Source organism: Amaranthus tricolor, chromosome 7 (assembly GCF_026212465.1).
Source record: "Amaranthus tricolor cultivar Red isolate AtriRed21 chromosome 7, ASM2621246v1, whole genome shotgun sequence".
NCBI lineage: Eukaryota > Viridiplantae > Streptophyta > Magnoliopsida > Caryophyllales > Amaranthaceae > Amaranthus > Amaranthus tricolor.
This window is the reverse complement of record NC_080053.1, coordinates 11,786,662-11,808,579: the sequence shown is the minus strand read 5'-3', so window position 1 is coordinate 11,808,579 and position 21,918 is coordinate 11,786,662. Positions and strand designations below refer to the sequence as shown.

General features: G+C 32.8%; 1 protein-coding gene across 3 annotated transcripts; it reads left to right on the top strand.

The window, feature by feature from the left end:
• The first annotated feature begins 1,204 nt into the window (after positions 1-1,204).
• On the top strand, positions 1,205-20,576 carry LOC130818736 (probable ADP-ribosylation factor GTPase-activating protein AGD14). 3 transcript variants are annotated; one of them, XR_009043980.1, is made up of 14 exons: positions 1,206-1,564; positions 6,279-6,340; positions 7,464-7,551; positions 7,644-7,705; positions 7,782-7,878; positions 8,027-8,446; positions 12,454-13,140; positions 13,457-13,552; positions 13,699-13,815; positions 13,906-13,986; positions 17,922-18,033; positions 18,107-18,152; positions 19,648-19,761; positions 19,846-20,574. XR_009043980.1 is itself a non-coding variant. In XM_057684924.1 (13 exons), exons 1-13 carry the CDS (start codon positions 1,469-1,471, stop codon positions 18,287-18,289), a joined length of 1,983 nt encoding a protein of 660 aa, XP_057540907.1. In that variant the 5' UTR covers positions 1,205-1,468; the 3' UTR covers positions 18,290-18,766. The 3 variants fall into 3 exon arrangements, 2 of the variants coding, with proteins under 2 accessions (XP_057540907.1, XP_057540906.1); XM_057684924.1 differs by lacking the exons at positions 19,648-19,761; positions 19,846-20,574 and adding an exon at positions 18,271-18,766 and having other exon boundaries at positions 1,205-1,564; XM_057684923.1 differs by having other exon boundaries at positions 19,648-20,576.
• The last annotated feature ends 1,342 nt before the right edge of the window (positions 20,577-21,918 follow it).

Sequence of the window (21,918 nt, the reverse complement as noted above, 5' to 3'; positions counted from 1 at the left end):
AGCATCTTGGGAATTATAAGAGTTTTTAATTAAAAAAATTTAATTATATTTGGGAAACAACAAGTAAGTTGATGATTTAATATCTCAAACTAAGGATATGAAAAGGTTGAAATGACCAAATATGTAATTAAAGGTATAAAAGATTTTGAAGTAACGTGGTTGATTTAGAGTACATGTGAACGATCACGTAAAGTAAATCGAGGTTGAAGTTTCAAATTTAAAGGGTTGTTACAATTTAATCCTCCATTATACCCAACATCGGATCCAGTATAACTTACTTCCCCACCCCAATACACTATAATGGGAAAATGATCCATATTCTGCAAACACAAACATGTTTTTCATGTGATTTCACATACACTTAATTGTTGATTGTGAGTAAGGGAAGTGTAAATTTGAATACAAGAATTTGTGATATTAAGGTATTAAAACACTTATTACAAGGTTCATTTCAAATATAACGCTAGAAATACCATAAATATATACTAAAACCATTAAACTAACCTTACAAAGTAATAAACTTTCATTGAAGCATTTCATCAAACACTTTATATGCATACAAACCAAATCATAAATTCAACTACAAATGTGTAAAACGTAAGCTTAAATCATGAAATCAAGAGAATGTAACAAACATCAATGTATTTATAACTTCAAATTACAACAATATTGAACAAAATATTTAATTTGCAAATTGAAATAAATTATGGTTTATATTAATACCTTAAATGATGATGAAAATGAACAAGTAAAAAAGGAGAAGATGAGAATGTAGTTGATTAATTTAGTTGAATGAGAGGAATTGTGAATATGAAGTAAATGAGGATTAAAGAAAATTTTTTTTCAAAGCAGAACCGGCAGCAGCAAGGAGGAAAAATGAGATGAAGTGAACAACATACGAAGGGACTGCTGTTTTGTACTGCTACAAAACCGCCACTTGAAGTGGCGGTTTGCTTAATGTAATTTAAAAAAAAAATTAAAAATTATAAAACCATCATTTCATCTAGCGGTTTATTTCAAATTCCTAAACAAAACTGCCATTTCATGTAGCGGTTATATTTTAAAAAAAAAGAAAAAAAATTTCTCACACCTATCCTACGTGGACGGTAATGTGGGAAATAATTTCTCAGCAGAATGGGAATTAATTTTTTTATTTGCAATATTATGGAAAAAGGCTCTATTTATCTACATAAGAGCATAGACATCTAAAGCTGGAATTTGCCATTAAAAAAGAAACCATTTCAAATAATTGAAACCATTATCGTAGCAAATTGTAGACTGCTGAAAGTTAACTTTTTGTTTGGACTCATTCGAGTGACAAAAACGATTCAAAGCCCTAATTTTTTCAATTTCTATTTGCCTATTTGGAGATTTCCTCATCAATTGTTGCCTTTCAATCAGAAATAGATTTATAAACTTTTGTATTTTAGGGTTTTTTTCTTGCTTAATTCCATTTTATTTGCTGAGAATGGCTACCAAAAGAGAAGAAGAGAGGAATGAGAAGATTATTAGGGGTCTCATGAAGCTTCCACCTAATCGATGTTGCATCAATTGCAATAATTTGGTACTTTTTGCCTCTTTCTCCTAATTGATTAGTTGTGCTTGCTTTAATTTATAGACTTTATGATGACTTTGCTGATGCTTTAAGTATTTGGTTGTTTTCTTGTACTATGGTATTTACATTCTATTTATGTCAAAATTAATGCATTATTTTCCCTTAATGTTGACGAATTAAAGCTTTTTTATGTTAGTTGAATGTTCAAAAAATGTAATATTCATCTACTTTGTTCCCGATGTGGTTATGGGCCCATGATAATGTCAAAGCATTAATCCTAGAGTCGGTTATGGGCCCACGAATTTGTAAAACTTGTGTTTCTCTAATCAAGAAAAATCAAGGATACAAGTCGGTAAAACTTGTATCTCTAATAAAGGAAAGTGTATGCATTATTAGTAGCTAACAAGCTATCCAACATCTTACCAACCAACATACGAAAAGGAAAGTGAAGCTAAATCTATTGCAAGGCAAGCCTTATGGTGAAAGGAATTATGAGTATTGTACCTAGGTTACCCTAAAAAAAGGCAAGAGAGAATGTTTTTTTGATTAGCTATTACATAGAGAGAACCACTACATGCAAGTATTATGTGGTTAGAATTGACAGGAAAAAATAAACAGTAGAATAATTAACCCTTTGGAAAAAATCCTAGGTAGATAGTCAAAGATGTCAAATCACATTTTGTTAAAGATGCTTCTGACATAGGTACCTATGTTTTGGATGGGTATGAAGTTTACAGATGGGGACTTGCTAGTTGAGAAATATTGGCTTTTAGCTTTTGTCTAATTATGTCCAGCTCTTCATTTCAAAACAAACCCTAATCTCAAGTTAGGACTTACATTTAAAGTTATGGCTCTCATTTTATTGTTATTTTATTTATGAGATAAACTACATTTCTCATCTTTGAACGTATTCAACATTATTATTTTAAGATAAAAAGTGCTTGACCAATGATTTAAAACTAGCTTAATGTATTATGTAATGTACCTTATTAGAACATTCATTAATTAGCTGATAGAGAAGCTTGCTCTTTTCTTGTGGGAATTCATTTCTGTAATAAAGTGGAACTTTTTTAATATTAGAAACTCACTAGTTCGAGCATAGTCAATATGGCAAGCATTATTGAAGATAGGGAAAGATAAACTTGTAGACTTGTTGCCTCCTCATCCCCACTAATGGATTAGAGTAGTTCGGTTTTGCCCTTCCCTTTCACACTCACATTGTCTTTTTTATTTTAATTTAGATCACTCCTTTTGCTTCTAAAAAGTTGAGAAAAACAACCCGCTAACTGTCTAACAATCTTTACGAGGATTCTATGGTATTTTTAGGTAAGATTAGAAAAAATAATGCTAAGGAAGCTTGAACTTAACTTGACAACTAATTTGTAGTAATGAATAAATGATAGTAAGGGAACACATTTTTAGTGCAATCGAACATGGATAACTCTATTGCATGTCCATGGTTTGGAAATATCATTTACAAATTATAAGTGCTAAAGCTGTACTTGATCGTTATGAATTTATGATGATATTATTATGATTGTAGCTTTGGCCATGAGCAAAGGCAATCATTAGTGGTTCATTTTAATGGTTAGGGGTAATGCTATATTTTAATTAGATAGACTATTGTCACTACACTTTGCATCCTAGATGAGGCCAAATATTTATTAAATCGCATTGGTCAATTGGAAACAACCTTTTATTATTACAACCAGTGGTATGATTGTGTAAATACAAACCTCTCATACCCTCTATGGGAGACAATAATGGAACCCCAATTTGATGGCATGTATGTGTGACCATCATTACTACAGTTGTTGTTGAGTACTACCCTCGAAATTTTTATTTGTGATGGTCTTTTTTAAACAATCTGTTGTGGCTTTGCTCTTTGAGGTGAGCACTGTACATATTATTTTTTTCCTAGACTTTCCGGTAGCAGCTTTCTTACTTCCTGATTTGGATTAACATGCAATCTGTTTGGACACAGAATTATTCGGTCTTTCATTTTTTGTTTTGAATGTCATCTATATTTTAATCTCAGTGCACCATTAGTTGTATCTTCCTTGTGCTCCTGTTGTTTACTTAATGCACAATATAGAATTGGAGTCTATAATTTAATATATTGTAAGTTTGTAATGTGATCATTTGGTTTTCACAATAGATTGAGTAAGGCTCATGTTGTACAAGTAATAAGAGAGAATTTGTGTTAGTAGAGTAATAATAGTTTTTAATTATGTCATTATATTCATTTTTCAATGATTTCTTGTCATATATGTTTTGACTCCCTTTGTTCCAAGTTTAGTTGACGCGTAGGGATTTGAAATGCGTTGATGGTCACAGTTGCTGTAACGTACACAATGATGTGGTTGCCATACCGCCACTATGAAATAAAGCTTGGAACAACCTAAAATGAGATTTTTTTACACCTTGACAATGCGTATAATACCAGTTCGGTTAATTTGAAAATCTTTATGATACGGTCAATACAATGGGGCCTTGTTTTTGCACTATGGTAGGATATACTAAATATTGTAGGGTTGGTGAGTAGGTTAGGAGTGAGAATGAAAAAGTTGGTCTTAGAGGTATTGGCTTGTGAAAGAAGAGGGAGAAGGAAGTTAGTTTATATATAGTTCCACTTTTATTTTAATATTTGTGTGGGGATAGTTCTAACAATTTTGGTTTTGGGGGTCCAAAATATTATGTAGGATAAGGGAAACTTGCCATTTATGGAAATCGGAAGTTTGTCAACTATTAGGACCAATGTTGCACAAAACGAGATTCAATTCGATACAAGAAACAAAAATGAATGAGAAACAATAATTTTAAGTTTTGGAACCATAGGAAACAAAATGCGACTCAATCTTACCAAAATAAAAGCCTTATTATATGAAAGCTCCTAAACCGATTTTTAGATCATGAAATTTAATTACATAAATTATAAATCATAAATGTAAATCTAAATAAAGACAAAATTTAACCAATAGAAACAAATATGAAAAATCTAGGTCCATGTCGCATGAAATGTGAACAATTTTATTTTTGAATAAATAAAAACCAATTTATCAGCACGAGTAGCATTTAATCGATTTCTCTTGACATTATGAACGTAAGAGTATGTGCTCCATACAATAGGGTTAAATGGTTGGGACAAATTAGTATTTGATGATGCCATTTTATATCTATTAGTACAATTTGAAATGCTCTAACGTAAGAGTACTAACTTGTCATTCGAGAATAGAGTGTACTATTTTTTATCCACGGTTTAACAACTTGGAATATAAAAAATATTTCATTTACAACTTTTCAATTAAACCAATTAAACAAAGTACTAGTATCTCACTTTAATCAAGAGTCTAAGAATACTTTTTACCATGTGAATTGTGAACCGTCACTTTTTTGAAATAAGCATTCCTTTCTCTAGTTTTTACAAATTTTCCTAGAAATCTCTTCAGTTTCTTTAAACATATGAACTAACTATGGAAGGTGAAGCATCAAGTGCGCTGTCAATTGTGGAATTCAAGTTTTCAACCTTCGGATGCATTAAGGCCTATAAATTAAGTCCTTTCTCTTTGAATTTTAGATTTGTTCTATCCTCCGCAAATCGGAACGCCACAATCAGCATCTCAGGTAGCGTCTCGGTACCGGTTCAATACGAACAATTCATAACAACTCACCAAGTCATCATTTTAACATCGATTTTTTACACCTTACAATGCAGGAAATATCAGTTCGTTTGTTTTGAAAACCTTTACAATGCGGCCAATGCGATGCAATACAGCCTTGTTTTTACACTATGATAGTAATAACATAAGTAGTACTAGACATAACATAACTTAATATTAAATACATACATCATAATATATAGATAAAAATCATACTTCACATTTATATGCATTACCACATAACTCGTAATACTAACGGGATAACACTAATTAGAATTTAGAAGGACATTGAGAATTTCGTTTTGAAATATGCCTAGAAATATTAAACATATGCTTTTAGTATTCTTAGTCTACGTATTCGTTTTCTGATTTCTTGTATATTTGCAAGTTGGATATGGTTGAATTTGATTAAGAGATGAGAAAAAAAAGAAAGAATGGATGAGGAGTAATAGTAAAATAAGAATAGTACGAGGAATGAAAATGAAACTACTTATATAGGGTGTATAATTTACTAGTGACTATGAAATAGTTGTGGAAAGTTATAACGAAGGGTGTAGATTGTAGTATAGTTCAGGGATAAGAAAAGTGTGGTAGGTGGTTTTAAAACCAATTTATGGAAGTTAAGAGGGGTGAAAGTGGGTGGTCTTTTTTTTACATTTAATAAATAAATAAATAAATAAATGAATTATATTTTTAAAAAGTTAAAATATTACATAATGTGTCATAATGTAAAAAGGCGGTAATGGATGCGATCACAGTAATAAAGCGGTGATGCGGTAAGAGGAATGATGCGGTCATCACGCCTAAATATCAGTTGACTTATAAGACATCCCTTGATATGACCCAAAGCGTTATTTTACACCTATTACAGCGCGGGAGATATCGGTTCGTTTGTTTTGAAAACCTTTACAAGGTGGTCGATGTGATGCAATGCAACCTTGTTTTTACTCTATGGAATACGTGTCAATTGAGATGGAGTGTAATATTTTTTTTTATTGTGGAGGATTAAGTGTTTTATTCTTATTTGCTACTTATTTGACATGCTTTAATTTTTGTTTTTGCAGGGTCCTCAATATGTGTGTACTACCTTTTGGACATTTGTATGCATGATATGTAGTGGAATACAGTAAGTATTTTGTTCTGCTGCTAAATGGTTGGTCTGCACACGTGACCAATTTGGACATATATTTCCCTTTGTAAGAACAATCATGGCATTATTGAGGTGGAGGTAGCCTACAAGTACAAATGAGCATTTTTGAATGCATTTTGACTTGGAACTTGTAAATCTATGACTGCTAGACAGTGGCAACTTGTTGAATGTTGCTTTAGGGGAAAAATCATATGCTTGCTAAGAAACATTACTAGAACCTTCCTAGAACCACCATAAATATCTTTTGAACTTATTATTGGTGTTGAACTGAGATCATCTCAACTGATTAATTCTTAATTCAAATGTTCTCAACATAAGTAGATTTTTTTTTGAAGAGAATAGACCCGAAGTAAATTCCCGATTCTACTAACTTTGAATTTGATTATTATTTTTTGCATGGACTTGATGCTTTGCTTTTTCAATAAGCTCAAATTTTACACTGAGAAATTACTCTTGTAGAGGTAGTAAGCTCAATCTGTCTTTATCTGGAGATTACATGCCAGTCCATCTAGGCATCTAGCTTTTGATAGTTGGAAAATAACTTGATTTTTTTGGGTAAAAGGCTTAAGTTTTGGTCCTTTGAGTGTTTTTTTTTTTTAATTTTTTAATTTTTAGAGGAAATTATTGTTTTTGCTCTGCAGTTCATGATCCTGTTGCAGCATTGCAGACATTTGAGGCCTGATTGTTGTTTTTGAATGTAGTAGCTAATTCTTGAATTTATATGAGAAATCAATATTTTATGGTATCATAGCTTTTTTAGTTATATCTGATTAATCTTTGATATTTGCTCGTATGTTTTGTGAGGCTTTCTTGATCACTTGTCTTTGGGTTTTGAACTTGGACAATTTTGATGCCCCCGGTTCATATATGTAGTAAGAAGTGGTCAAGAACTGTAAATATTCCCTGTTGAGTGGCTTACATAGGTTTTGAATGATATCTCATCATTATTTTCAAAGTGAATGTGGTTTGAAAGGATTTGAACTATTTTGGCTATGTCATTTCTGATTATCTGTTATGTTGCCTTTTCTCTTCTACTTGCCTTCCGTACAGACTGTTTCATGATGATTTATATTTTCTTGATGAATGATTCTTGACACAGTCGTGAGTTTACACATCGTGTGAAGTCGGTTTCTATGTCAAAATTCACCTCTCAAGAAGTTGAAGCACTTCAAAATGGGGGTAATCAGGTAAATATTGACATTGGTCTCGTTTAAGAGCATAATTTCTCGTATGTTTTAGTGTCTGTGAGCCCCTTCTTATATAAGCTAATGGTTTTTAGCGAGCAAGGGAAATATATTTGAAGAATTGGGATCTTCATAGACAGCGACAGCCAAACAGTAGGTAAATAATCGTTTGTTGCTTTCTAATATTGCACATCATATTGAAAATTGTAAGGGACTCATTATATTTCCTGTAGTAATGTTGACAAGATCCGAGAGTTCATTAAGGCTGTCTATATAGATCGTAAATATGCTGCTGGGAACAATTCTGAGAAGCCTCCCAGGGACATGCAGGTGAGTTGTTCCTTAACAAATTCTTCAGCTATATTTTCATGGAAGTTTGCTGGAAATTTATTTCTTGCTTGTTTTTTGAATGTCTTTGGTTTTAATTAGGGAATTGTGAATTTTTGCAAAGTTTTACTGATCTGTTTGTATGTATTAGAGCCAAATGAACGTTGGAGATGAGACCAGGCGAGCCAGTTCATATCACTCTTTCTCTCAAAGTCCGCCTTATGATTTTCAGTATGAAGACCGGCTAAAGAGAAAGCCCATTGGTTCCCTTACTAGAAAGGCTGCAAGTTTTATATACAGTCCTGGTCGTTTTAGTGAGCATTTTTACGAGGACAGATTCGCCAATGAAGGTTCCAGCTCACGTGTTTCTGACTATTCCATGTCAAGTGGTGGTGATCCATTCAAGTCTGGTCAGCAGTCCCCAAATCTTCAGAAAGATGATGGATTTTCAAGTCCTAACTCTGATTCCTCGAGAGAAATAATTGATGGTCTTCATCGACAGACATCAAGCACATATACTGAAACTTATGCAAAGAGAGACATTGACAAAGCTCCCTTGCCACGCCCACAGGTTATATTTCTAACACAACTGGTTTATACTTACTATGCTTTCTGATTGTGTGATTATATGTCGTAGAACACCTGCTAGATGGGAGGGCCATGTTGTAATGAACTTTGTTTATCTAATGCTAAAGCGTGACTAGCCCAATAGAAATTGGAAAGAAGAACAAGTGTGGAAATGGACATCCACACAATTCCTTATTTACTGTCAAGCATTTGTTCTAATGATGCTTCTCGTTGTTAAAACTCAATTCATCTCTTGATGAATTAAGCTTCATTTAACAACTGAAATTGCCCTCATGGTCTTCTCATGAGACCTCCATAATCCTTGTTAGGAAGTATATAGGCAATTGTGATGTTTCTTGTGTTGGATTAGGAGTGGACACATGCATGCCAGTTATATGTCTCCATGAGGCTCACCTGATGTTCTTTTGGGATTTCTTGTTTACTAAGGCCAGTTAGGGAATTCAGTTCTTTTGGATACAAGTCTTTTTGGCCTTTCTTATATGATATGGAAATGTGGTGTTTGTATTGTCATGTGTCATATATGCCTGAAACGGAAACATGAGATAGAGATACTCTGTTTATTTCTTACTAGTTTATTCGGTGGATTGGCATCAAAAAATCATTATTTCATTAACCTGGTATATGCTGACATACATTTTTCACTGCCTAACTCAGTTTTCAAAAGCACCCCAATGGGCGTGCTTGCGACGTAAGCTCAAAAAAAATTGTTGGCCCACACGTATTACGCCTTGCACTACATGTGCTTTAATTTTTTTTTTGAGAAAACATTGATTATTAATCTTTCATAGAACAAAATAGAATTGTCTTTGAAGAGAGTGATAGAAAAGGACAATGATTTGCTCTTGTTTTCGTAAAGAGAAAAAGAGAAATAAGGAAAAATATGGATTTCCTTACGGTTTTTAAGTTAGCGGACTTTTCTCGAGGTGCCTCCACCACCACTAAATATCTAATGGATTCTTCATTTTTTTGTTTCTTTAAGAATTTTCAACTTCCTTTTCTTCTCGTTTAGCTTGAAATTTTTGTCTTCATCTTTTTTGTCTTTTCTTCTTTGATTTTCTATAGCTTCAATTTTCTGTTGGTTCTTTCTTTTAATTTTTTTCTTTTTCTTTCAATTTTTTGTTTTTTTTGTTTTTTTTGTTTATTATGTCCTTCATTTTTTATTCTCTCTTTTGGGTGCTTAAGTTTTTTCTTCTCCTTCTGATAACAACGTGATAACACTTAGATTAGATAGATTGTTCTAGAATATGGGTTTTGGCACTATCTCGTGCTAATTAGCACTATCTTAGTAGTTAGAAAAATGATAACAAATGCTTATATATTTCCTTCATGTTGAATCAATAGGTTTTATGGTTTTAAGGTGGTGGATTTTACTTGGGAAAAGGATTCGATTAAGTTTAGGAGTTCGGGTTGAATTAGAGATTTATATGGTTTCAAGTTGTAATCCAAATAAATCTAGATAGATTGGGACACATTGTTAGAGTTCTAAAAGGATTGGGTTGTATTTATTTGAGACTTGGTACACGTCATTATATTTGTTAGTAGGAGTTATAATTTATGTTAAGAGTTTATGTTGGAGCTTAATTATAAAAATGCGCCTTACAACTCTAGAAACATTGCTTTTCTTAATCTGGACTTGGACGTGTGTTTTTGTGCTCCTTTGTGCCTTGTGCTTTATGTACTTTTGGTTTTTCTTTTGGGAGAAAAAGGTTGTTTTTTTTAATGACCTTCCATAGAACAATTATACTTAAATAGAATTATCTTTGAAATTTACGTTTTGTAGACAGAAAAAGAGATTGAGGAAAAAAAATAAATAAGAATTTACTTGCAGTTTAAATCTTTAGCCTGTGCGTCCTCCACCATTAGGCACTAGGTACCTCTTTTTCTTTTTTAAAAAAAAGAAAAAAAATTCTTTTCTTTTATCTTCTTTCTTGAGGATTCTTCATCATTTTTCTCCTCTTCCTATGGAGTCTTCGATTTCTTATTTTCTTCTTTGTTTGGGTATCTTCTTCTTTCAAGTTTATTTTTCTTCTACTTTCTGTCTACTTTTTTTGCTTGTTTTTCTTTTGATTTCCTTTCTTTCAAATTTCCACTTCTTTGATTTTTCTGTCTTATTTATTTCGAATTCTTTAGTTATATTCTATTCGTTTGGGTTCTTCATTTTGTCGTTTCTCTTTGATGATAATGTGATAACTAGATAAATTAATTTAAAATGTGGGTATAGGTACCATTTTGCTACATTTTTCACTATATTACTGACTACAAAGATAGCAAATGTTTTATATCATATATGCAATTATAATGTAAATATCATATTGTTTTGAGTGCTAAATATGCTTTAAGTTATTTTGTAAGAACAAAAAATTTGTTTTGTCTACAAAAAGCTCACACTTTTACTTTGCTCCTTGTTCCTAAGCTTTAGGTACCTTATGCGCCTCAATTAACCTCTCACCTTTTGAATTTAAGTGCCTAATTAAAAAAAATCATGGAAAAGAATTTTCAAGGAGGTTTGGAAGAGTGGTTTCAACGAGAGGGGCTTGTTAGCAGATAATGCAATGACCAATGTTATCAGAAACAAAATATGATTTGATACGACAAACAGAAACAGAAACAAGAAACATTAATTTTTGAGTTTTCAAAACATGAAAAATGTAGGTATAATTTTTTTTTAACAAATTAGTAAAAGAAGGTAAGAAAAGAAAATGACTAAAATGAAAAGACAAGGGTAAAAAAGAAAATAAAAGAAGGGTTTATAGTATTATATATGGTTTTGGGCTTGGGAAAAAATCATTTGGGGAATGTAGTTTAAAAAACGTTTATTTAGTTTCAAAAACAAAGATTCCAAAGCAAGATTCAATGGGTGTTTTCAGTTTCTTGTAACTATTGGTTATGACCAATGAATTGTTTAGTCACTTGGAGGCTAGAGCTATGGAGTATGGACTTAGGGCCTATCCTCCCCAATACTCCAACTACTAGAAATTTAAATTTCCATTTACCACATCACTTAAGACTCTAGTTTAGTTGAGTTGTTAGTAGTCCAAGGGAACATGCCCTTATTCTCAACTCGTATCACCCCTAAAACCACATCATTGTGATTACTATCACAAGCGCAACCTTAATTGTGAGAAGCTTGCCTATGGTGAGCTCTTTGGGCCAATGATGACCAAGCAACTTGATAGGGCTAGATGATGGCTAGGTGCCTTGATAGGGCTAGGAGGCGATTTTGTAAGGTGAGCGCCTAAGAGCGCTTCATGATACCTGAGTAGAGCATCTTAGAGTGATTTTTGATCTTAGTCTTAGATAAAGCCCAATTGAAGCGGGCAGTGTAAAAATGCGGTCGCGATTGCGGTAGAAGTTTGATGTTATTGTACCTCCTAATATCGGTTGAATTATAAGAAATTCTTTGAACGGCCCAAATCGCGGTTTTTTTTACACCTTTACGACGCAAGAAATATGGGTTCGTTTGTCTTGAAAACCTTTATAACGCGACCAATGCGATGAGATGCGGCCTTGTTTTTACGCTATGGATGTGGGCGCCTACTACATATGCTTTCTCAATTCATCTTCTTTGTTTCTCTTCTCTTTTCTTTATTTCTCTTATGGGTTTTTCTAGGTTTGGTTTCTTTTCTTTTTTTTTTTTTTTAAAATTTTTTTTTAATAATTTTTTGTTACTTCTGAATTTGATTTTTTTATTTGGGTTTTGGGGCACCTCAAACCTAAAAGCTTACGCCTTCTCCTAACGCTTGGAGTGCTTAGCGCCTTACACTGCCTTGCGTTTTTTAAAATTAAGATCGCAAACGGAAACCACTTTTTTGCACTATAGTCTTTGCTGGTATTTGTGATTATTGAAATTCATTGCTAACTTGCTCCAGATTATCATAGTTTTAGTTTGATAAATCTTTGTGGTATTTATGCTATATTTGAAGATAATGTACATTTGTATTCAGGTTCATTATTTCCATGCTTACAGTTGTTATCAATGTTTTCCTGCAGAGGACTGTGTCTTCAGGTAGTGTTGGATCATATGAGAAGAACTCTGTATCTCTTCAGTCAACAGGTTCTGGTACTTTATTCGAAGTTGAGCCCAATCACTCAAATGCCACCTCTCAAAATAAAGTCTCTACCATTCCTTCAACATCACAGTTGCGTGCTGAAAATTTTGGTGGATTGGATCTTTTTGAGGAAGCACCGACAGTGTCAGCATCAAATTCCGTTTCGGGGTGTGATTTTTTTCAAGCACCAAAAGATGGATTTGTTGCATCGACGGATTTATTTCAATCAGCTGCAGATTCTTCTGTTGTGAATCAAAATTTTCCACAAGCCTTTTATTCCTCATCTTCAGCTTTTCTTTCTCATTCATCTCAGAATCCACCTTGTCAGGAGTCAAACCAAAAGGTGTCGGAGCCATCAGAACCAATCATTAATGAGGGGTGGGCTACATTTGATTTGCCTAAGCCCAGTCCAGTTAGTACTGTTACCTTAAGCACTGCTGGATCAGGAGCTGGATCCAAGGCTGGGATTTCCTTAGCATTTCCAAATTCTGTTTCCCCCTCAAATGATGGGTTGCATTGGCCGAACTTTTATAGTTCTAATGTTCGATCACCTCCCTCTTTGGTGTCGGATCCATGGAATGAAGGCGCACAGAATGTTTATGATCCTTCCAACGTGCCAAGTAGTCAGGTGAGTTCCTGAATATGACTCTTGAAAACATGAAGCATCTGGCGATTGAGGGATTTAGAGATTTTGATGTGGTTGATGGGAGTTCCCTTATCATGCTAAGAATTCTTCTGCAATTTGTTATCTGTCTTCTTCTTCTTCGATCGGATTGGTTGAGATTTGGAAAAAATGTTTTTCTGGTGCTGTTCTTTCATGTTGCCTTTGCTTTATTTTAGGAAGTGGTGGTGTTCTTTGTTTTCAGATGTAAATTTACCAATAGATATTTTTTATCTGATTAAGTAGAAATTGATTATGTTTCTTTGATTCTCATCAATGACAGATGTGGAAGGCCTTTGAAGACGCCAATGAACAAGGCATAAACTTGCAAGTTTCTACTGACATTACATCCTTAAGAAGTGATCTGAAAACTTCCGAGGTGATAATATTTTTATGATTGGATTTCCTTATTTCTCAACGGCATGTTATGAGATCCATCTTAAATTTTCTTATTATATCTAGGTTTCCTAAAGGTGGTATTGATGGATTATTATTTGACATGTGTTTTGCATTCTATTCTGGAAGGATTCTGTTATTGATGGGATTCAGAAAACAGCTTCTGTTGAAGGATTCTCATTTCCTATTTTACCGTCTAATGTTACTTCAGGATCTTCATTTATTGAACCGAACCATCCTTTCATGGTTGGTGTATTGTCTTTCGTTTCTAACTTTAGATTATGAATGTGTGCACAATTTTCCAAAATTTATGAATTGTCTTTCTGATTTTGGCAGAGTGAAATAGCCAATGTTCAAAAGATGTCTGGTAATCCATTTGATGTTCCGTTTGATTCTGAATTGGAACCACACAATACGGTAAGTTTGAGCCCCATGTGCTATTTGAATTTAGGATGCATTCTTTTGATTTAGTTATCTAGTAAAAGTTTTTACATGAAATGTTGCACTGTTACTTCATTGATTTATTTTTGGATTAAACCACATACATTCTTAGCGTGTCCCTAATGTTGTTAGAGATTACGTAAAAGCTCAACAAGTCAACATAAAGCCAGCAACAATGTTAGGGGCTTTACTAAAGAACCACTAACATTGTTAGCAGTTCTATGTATCCATTGAATTGGGTTAAGGTGAAAACAAATCACATGCTAACACCATTAGCGGTTTTTCTTAAAATTATGGAACCGTTATAGTGTGAAAATGCGGTAACAGACACGGTGATCTAGTAAAAGGGATGATGTGTTACCGTACTGCTATATATCGGCCCAGGCCATGAAATATTCGCGTAAAACCACCTAAAATACGGTTTTTTTACACCTTTGCTATGATCACGATTCATTTCATTTGAAAACCTTTACGATACGTTTGATACAATATGATGCGATCTTGTTTTTTCACTATGTCGCTAACACTGTTACCAGTTTTACTTTTTTTTAGCCTAAACCCACTTCAATGGAAGTTTAATCGACTAAGGAAACCGCTAACAGTGTTGGCAGTTCCATACATAAACTACTAACAATGTTACGTAGTTACTTTGATACTGCACGCGAAACCCAATTCTACGTGAATGTTATTGGAGGAATCAAAATTTATGTGTCATTACGTTGAGAATTTTGATGCTTTTAAATATTATTTAAGGAATAAATTCGTCTTTTCATGTTTCTTTCTTCTGTTTGTCAAAAAGAGCTTTTGGTGGTCTCTCTTTGAAGTCTATAATCTTCTTTCTTCTCTGTGAAGTTCTCGGTCTTCTTCTCTCTCTTTGAAGTCTTCAATCTTTTTTTTCTCTCTATTCAACGGTCTTCTTCTCTCTCTTTGAAGTCTTCAATCTTTTTTTCCTTTCTCTCTCTTCAGTCTTCACTCATTACTCTTTACTCTCATTCTATCTTATTCTTTTTATGGGTTTTTTTCTTTTTATCTAATATCTTTTTCTTCTTTATTGCTTGTGATGGACCCATTAATTTGTTATTTTTTTCTCTTTTATATTTCCGGTCCTTTAGTTTCTTGTTAGACTTTATTTTAGATACATTTTTTAATTCATGTCCATCTTCTACATCTACTTCTCTTTCATCTTTCCTTTTCGATTTTTTAAAACTTGAACTTCTCAATGATGTGACATTTAAAATACAAAAATCTTTTTTTTCATGTCATATAGTTTGCGTTCGATTTGATTGAAGTCTTCTACTTCATGATGAATTGGACGGAGCATGGAATAAAAAATGAGGTAGTTGTGTTACGTAACGGCTACTTTATTATGGACTTAGAGATTATTGTTCTACAAAACCTCGTAACTCGTGATTTAAAGTTATGGAGTAACAACCATTATAAGTTGTTATTCTAACATATTATCCACTATAATCTTATATCCAGTGAAAACCAAGTTTATATGATAACCGTGAAAACCAATCTGTCCGACAAAAAGTAATACTTTTTAACTAAAAAGGTGATACTTTTGGGCAAAAAAAGTGTTTCTTTTTAATAAAAAGAGCGGTATATTTTAGCAAAAAAGTGTTACTTTCAGAAAAAAAAACTTTTCAAAAAAAAATTTAATATAAAGTAACATTTGTCTAAAAGTAATAATTTTTTGTCTTAACACCTTTTTATGTAAAGCTAAATTTTATATTATTTTTTTCAATTTTTTCTTGTTCATTAATCTCTAAAAAATAACACGTTTTATTCGAAAAGTAATACCTTTTTATGTAAAAAGCAACACTTTTTTCGTTAGTGTTTTGCTCAATATTTTTTTTAAAAAATATTTTTTCTGAGTGTCACTTTTTTTTTTTGCTTAAAAGTACCACCTTTTTCATAAAAAGAAGTAGCACTTTTTTGCCTAAAAGTAAAGTCTTTTTTAATAAAAAAATAACACTTTTTTGTTAGACAAATTGGTATTCATGGTTTTCATATATGGATGGTTCTCATTAGAACTTATATATATATATATATATATATATATATATATATATATATATATATATATATATATATATATATATATATATATATATATATATAGGAAGAAGTTCAAGTGAGAACCATCCTTATATGAGCACCAATCTGCTTGACAAAAAAAGTGTTACTTTTTCACTAAAAAGGTGTTACTTTTAGGCAAAAAAATGTTATTTTTTTTGAAAAAAAAGATGATATTTTTAGGCAAATAAGTGTTACTTCAAGAAAAAAATTCTAAAAAAAGCTCACATAATGGGGTTACTTTTTACAAAAAAGGTGTTACTTTTCGAAAAAAACGTGTTACTTTGTATTTATATTTTTTTCTGAAAGTAACACTTTTTTGCCAAGAAGTATAAGATTTTTTTAAAAACAAAAGTAACAATTTTTTGTCTAAAAGTAACACATTTTCTGTGAAAAAGTAACATTTTTATCGGAGAGACTGGTTCTCACGGTTCTCATATAGGCTTGGTTCTCTCTGGAACTTGACCCTATATATATATATATATATATATATATATATATATATATATATATATATATATATATATATATATATATATATATATATATATATAGATATATAAAATGTTCTAAAAGGTCAATTATAAGATTTTTTTAAAATATATGTTTTAGAATATTCTAATTGCTATGATTAAATGAGCATTTTTCAAGTTAACAATTTACATTGCAATGGTCGCGTAACGAGTTGTAACACAACAAAGGTGTTGTTCATTGTAATTCAAAATTGTGAAAATGTTCGCAATTTTTTTTCTATGGACATGAGTGCGACTAGTGCTCCCTACTGAGTCAAGCACGACCTCCAAATATTCTCACATATGAAAGACATGGTAAAAGGGGGATTGAAAAGATGCAATGAGTTATAATCTCATGGTGAGTATGTTAGAATGAAAGGGAAGTGTTGCATATAAAAGGCATTCTAAAAGTATGTTGTGAAAATTTTATTTTGGATTCTAGACTACAGATCACTTGAAATTTCTGTAAAACTATCTATCTTGCTTATCAGTCTGTAGCTTATCTCTAAATTCATCACTTCTTGCTAAAGTGTACATGATCTCAATGAGCTGAATTTAGCTTGGTATTACTTTGTTCAAGTTAGCGTTGGTATGAACTAATCAATTTCGAGCTGCATAACCAAAGCTTTAATCAACTCATTTTTCTTATCTGTTCAAATTCAGCTTGTTCATATATGAGCTCATGTTCTATTCTAATGTAATTGTGCTCTAGTCTGATTAACATTTTATTCATAATGTCTTCAAATTTACAAATCCTAATAAGATTTTAATAATTGTTGCTTGTTTTAGTTTACAATGAGCTTGATCAATGCCAATTCTCTATTACTTTACTAGTGACGGAACACACTATATTTTATTGTAAAATAATTATAAACCGTGAAAAGTCATTATTGAGTTTTGAAAAGTTAGAACAAGCTTAGTAAGAACAAACGAGTCGTTCGTGAGTATAAGAGAGCGGAACACCAAGTTATTCGAGCTGGACTTATTTACTTATTGAGGCTCAAAATTTTGTTCAAACTCATTTGTTTATTTGGCGAACGAGTATTGATCGAGTTTTGACCAAGCTTGTTTATGAGTTGTTCATGAGTGTATTGGTTCATTGACATTTTTGTGGATACTGTTACCCATTTGGGGACTTCTGTTTTTTAGGATTATCCAGATGATTTGTAAGTTATGAGTTGTTCATGAGTGTATTGGTTCATTGACATTCTTGTTTATGAGTATTGACCAAGCATGTTTATGAGTTGTTCATGAGTTTTGACCAAGCTAGATGGCTGTACTTGATTTTGTCAATGATTTGTAATCTATCATTTATTGTAGTTTTTGGACATGAGTACGTTGCAAGCTGCACTCCCCAGCACACCTCCACCATCCTCATATATTGATGGAATGAATGAGCCATGGTTTCCACCAAATCATGTGCCTTCTCCTGGTAAATTTTTGTCTTGTTTTTGTTTATGTGTCTTATGTATATTAGTTGGAATCTAATGTAGTGGTTTCAACAGGTGGGCTACCATACATGATGGCACAAGTGCCAAGCTCTCAGCTGCAGTAAGATTTTCTTATTATTTTATTTTATTATTTGTTTACTTTTCAAGTGTTATGACTTAATGTCTAATTTATTTGAAAAAGTAAATGTCATATTGAGTTTGTCTCTATCTCTTCTCAGTATACTCTTCAGCCAATGATGATAAACTTGCTTTCCCTGCCTGACCTGTTTCCTAAATGAAGAAATAAGAAAGGGGCTTATAGAAATACTTTCTATTTAAAAAGGATCAGTTGACCTGGTCTACGAATCTATTCTAACTATCAACGAATTCCTAGAATTTTAGGTGGAATGGGGATTGCAATTCTTTCTACCTCTCGAGGTATAATGACGGATCGGGAAGCTCGACTAGAAGGAATTGGCGGAGAAATTTTATGTTATATATGGTAATCCCTAGAATATTAATATCCGAATTGGATCCAATATTTCCTATTTGGGAACAAAAAAAGAAAAAAAAGGCTTGTCTAATATCACTCCTCTATTAGTTGATACTTTAAGGGGGTTTTATCTGAAATGAAAGAACAAAAATGGATTATACTTATGCTTCTCTTGATTGCTGTTGTAGTTTACTATTTTGTTACGAATAATCGACGCCAGGATGTTAGTCCTTATTTAATACATGAAGTGTTTATATTTTGTTGCTTTTTTTTTTTTTTTTTTTTTTTTTTTTTTTTTTTTTTGCATTTCAATGCTTATTAGGGGTTGTTTGATGCTAGAATTGTTATTTTCTTTTATTGGCAATACGGCTAACTTCCAATAAACAAAGAAGTTCCAAAGACTATGATTAGGCTTCTTTCGGTCTAGCTGCAAAGTCGAATTGTCTGAGCCCAAACTTCTTGAGCTTCAAAGAGTCAAACTATTGCAACCTGAAACTGTTTTAGTTGACTTGCTTATGTAGACTTTGTTTTATTTTTTGAATTGACTTTGACTGAGTACTAGAGTCTGTCCAAAGCTAGTTTATGTTTTTAATTTGTTTTTTTTAGTGTGTGTACATGTATATTTGTATACGTAAAGGGGGGGGGGGGGGGGGAGGGGGGTGATATTGTGTTCTGCTTCCATGGAGATCTTGTGAGTTTTGTGGTTGGAGAGTTACAGGGGATCTCTTAGAGTCATTAGGTCTCTTTTGGTTTGTGGAATTAATGTTTATCATGGGGCTTTGTTTGGGATTGTTTGCTTTTAGATCTTGAGAAGTGCCAGTCATAGCTCATAGCTCATAGCTCATAGCTCACTTGGATATGGGATCGCATGTAGTATGTAACCGCTGGTTTCATTGGATGTGAGTCAGACTCATAGTGTCTCAGAGCATAATCGTAACCCTTTGTACAATATAATTGTCAAGAGGCCGACACTAGATAGATAGTTCAAGTAATAATGATACCAACTAATTTGTTTACCCTGGCATATGTCTAATAGCTGTATAGAAATTCTTGTAGTATCTTGTATAGTCATTATCTTTCCAATTTACTACCTATAGCAATAAAATATTGAACCATCTTGTAGGAATGTTCCAGCACATGGACCTGCTGCTTCTTTCGGGGGAAACCCGTTTGCTTGACATGTCTTAAGTCCGCTTGACATGTTTACTTCTTTTTGTAAGTCATATTCTCCTGGAAGGTAGGTAAAAGAGAGCCTTTAGATCGATTCTCACTGTATTGGTGTTCAAAATCTCTACAACTTATGACTCGTGTCTTCATTCAGCTGGAGGGATTCAGCTTGCAAAACGAGTTTTTGACTTCCAATATCATTATGCAAGATTTCAGCATGCGGGTCATATGAATTTAGTTCGAGACATGAATTGGCATTCTTTGTTCCGTGATTTGCTTGTCCAGATGTCTCGTGTTCATCCCCACTGTATATAGTCATTTGTACAGTGAATCGTGTTGTTCTCAGATTAAGCCATATGTTATTTGATCTATAATGCATCTTTGGTAGTTTGCTTGCTTGGTTAGAACTACTAATTTTTTGTCATCATGTATTGTTGGGAGTTATTGTTGATTTGTTGCAAACCCATTTTATGAGAAGCCAATCGTAGTTAAACTTCTTCTTTTTCAACTTTTGAGTATTAATGTGATGTGAAGTATAATGTATTTTTCATTATAGCTTATGCACGAGTAATGTTGAAGTTGTAATTCAGTTCATTTGAAGTGCTCATTTGAGCGTAGTTCCATTTCAATATTTGATTAGCTACGCTTGTGAGGGATCAGACGCCTTAAAACAAGAAATTTATATTCTTATTTTCTCTTTAATTTGTATTAATTGGACTATTTAATCCATATATTTAATACGTCTCTCGGAGAGATCATCTCTCACGAACATTTGTGATATTTAATTCAAAGAACAAGTCAAATGATCTCATATCTTTAGTGTATTAGCACAAAGAAACATGAAGGAATGAAAATTTTTAAACAATGCCCAACTTTAATTCCTAAGATTGAGAAAAAGGGTTACATCAAGAGGATTATCTAGATAGTTACCCAAGTGAAAGTTCGGTGTTTGGTTTGGATTATACACAAGTTCAAATCAAATCAAATTAAATTCGGTGTTGTTTTTTTCAGTCCAATTCTGAATTATATTTATTATAATTCAAATTGAACAAAATTGAATTTTAAAATATCAATCTAAATTGGACCGTATTAGCCCAATTTAGCTGAATTAAGATAATTGATATTCCATTAACAGAAGTGATGTTCAGGAGCCTAATAAACAGTAGGAGACGAGACACCACCTAGGAGATACAAACTTGATTATGTTTTCTAGTTTACAAATCTATCAAATCTATCATGAACGAATATACAGAGATATAGGAAAAATATACAAATCTATCAAATAATATTGAAAATATACAGACGAAAGTAAACACAAATAAAAAATGAATCTATAAAAATATACAAAAATATATACACTAAACGAATGCAAATCTATCAACTATAAAAATTTACAGGCGAAAAAAAAATTTATAGACAAAAGTAAACACAAACATCTATTAAATAACAAAAAAGTAACAAATAAATCTAAATTTAACACCTAAAAGACGAATGCAAATCTATCAAATGCAAATCTTACATGAAACATTGAAAAAACAGAAAAAAAAAAAAAAAAAGAGAAAGTAGTACACCCTAATACCCATCCTATATGTTTCGTCTAACCATGTTTAATTGTGGAACTTTCATGGGATCTAAAAGAATGAAATTTACTCATGAGCATAATTTATAGATCACATACTTTCTCATAGTCTTGAATTGAAGTGCTGAAACTGCGTTCCTAGGAGTATGTCTTGGGCAATCTCCCGTATAGGCTCCTCTTGGGTGGAGCTGATGACAGATGCAATGCTTGTGCCTGCATTAAGACTTAAGTATTAATGAAATGTATAACGTGTAAGTTCTATGGATAATAATCAACGTTCAAGAATACTTACAAAGTATGTCATCGTCGGTACTGCATGAGCGTACTGGGCTACCACGATGATACCTCGTGGTGTCATCCATCGACGAGGGATGGAGAGGAACCACGGCATGTAATCCGCCGAAGTAGGTGCGCCTACAGCCTCGATCGGCGCACCTTGGGCCAGCAGCTCTAGCCTGTGCTCCCAACGAGCGATATGGCGCATGTTGATCTTGAGCCAGTTCTTGGGCTCCCGACCCTTGCGAGAGCTGTGATGGAGCTCTGCCTCTGTGCCACATGGCGGCAGGATGCCCTGTACCATCCCAAATTGGTGCAGTACGCGCTCAGGGAGATGTACTTCGACAATGTCGAAGCAGATCAGAGGTACAG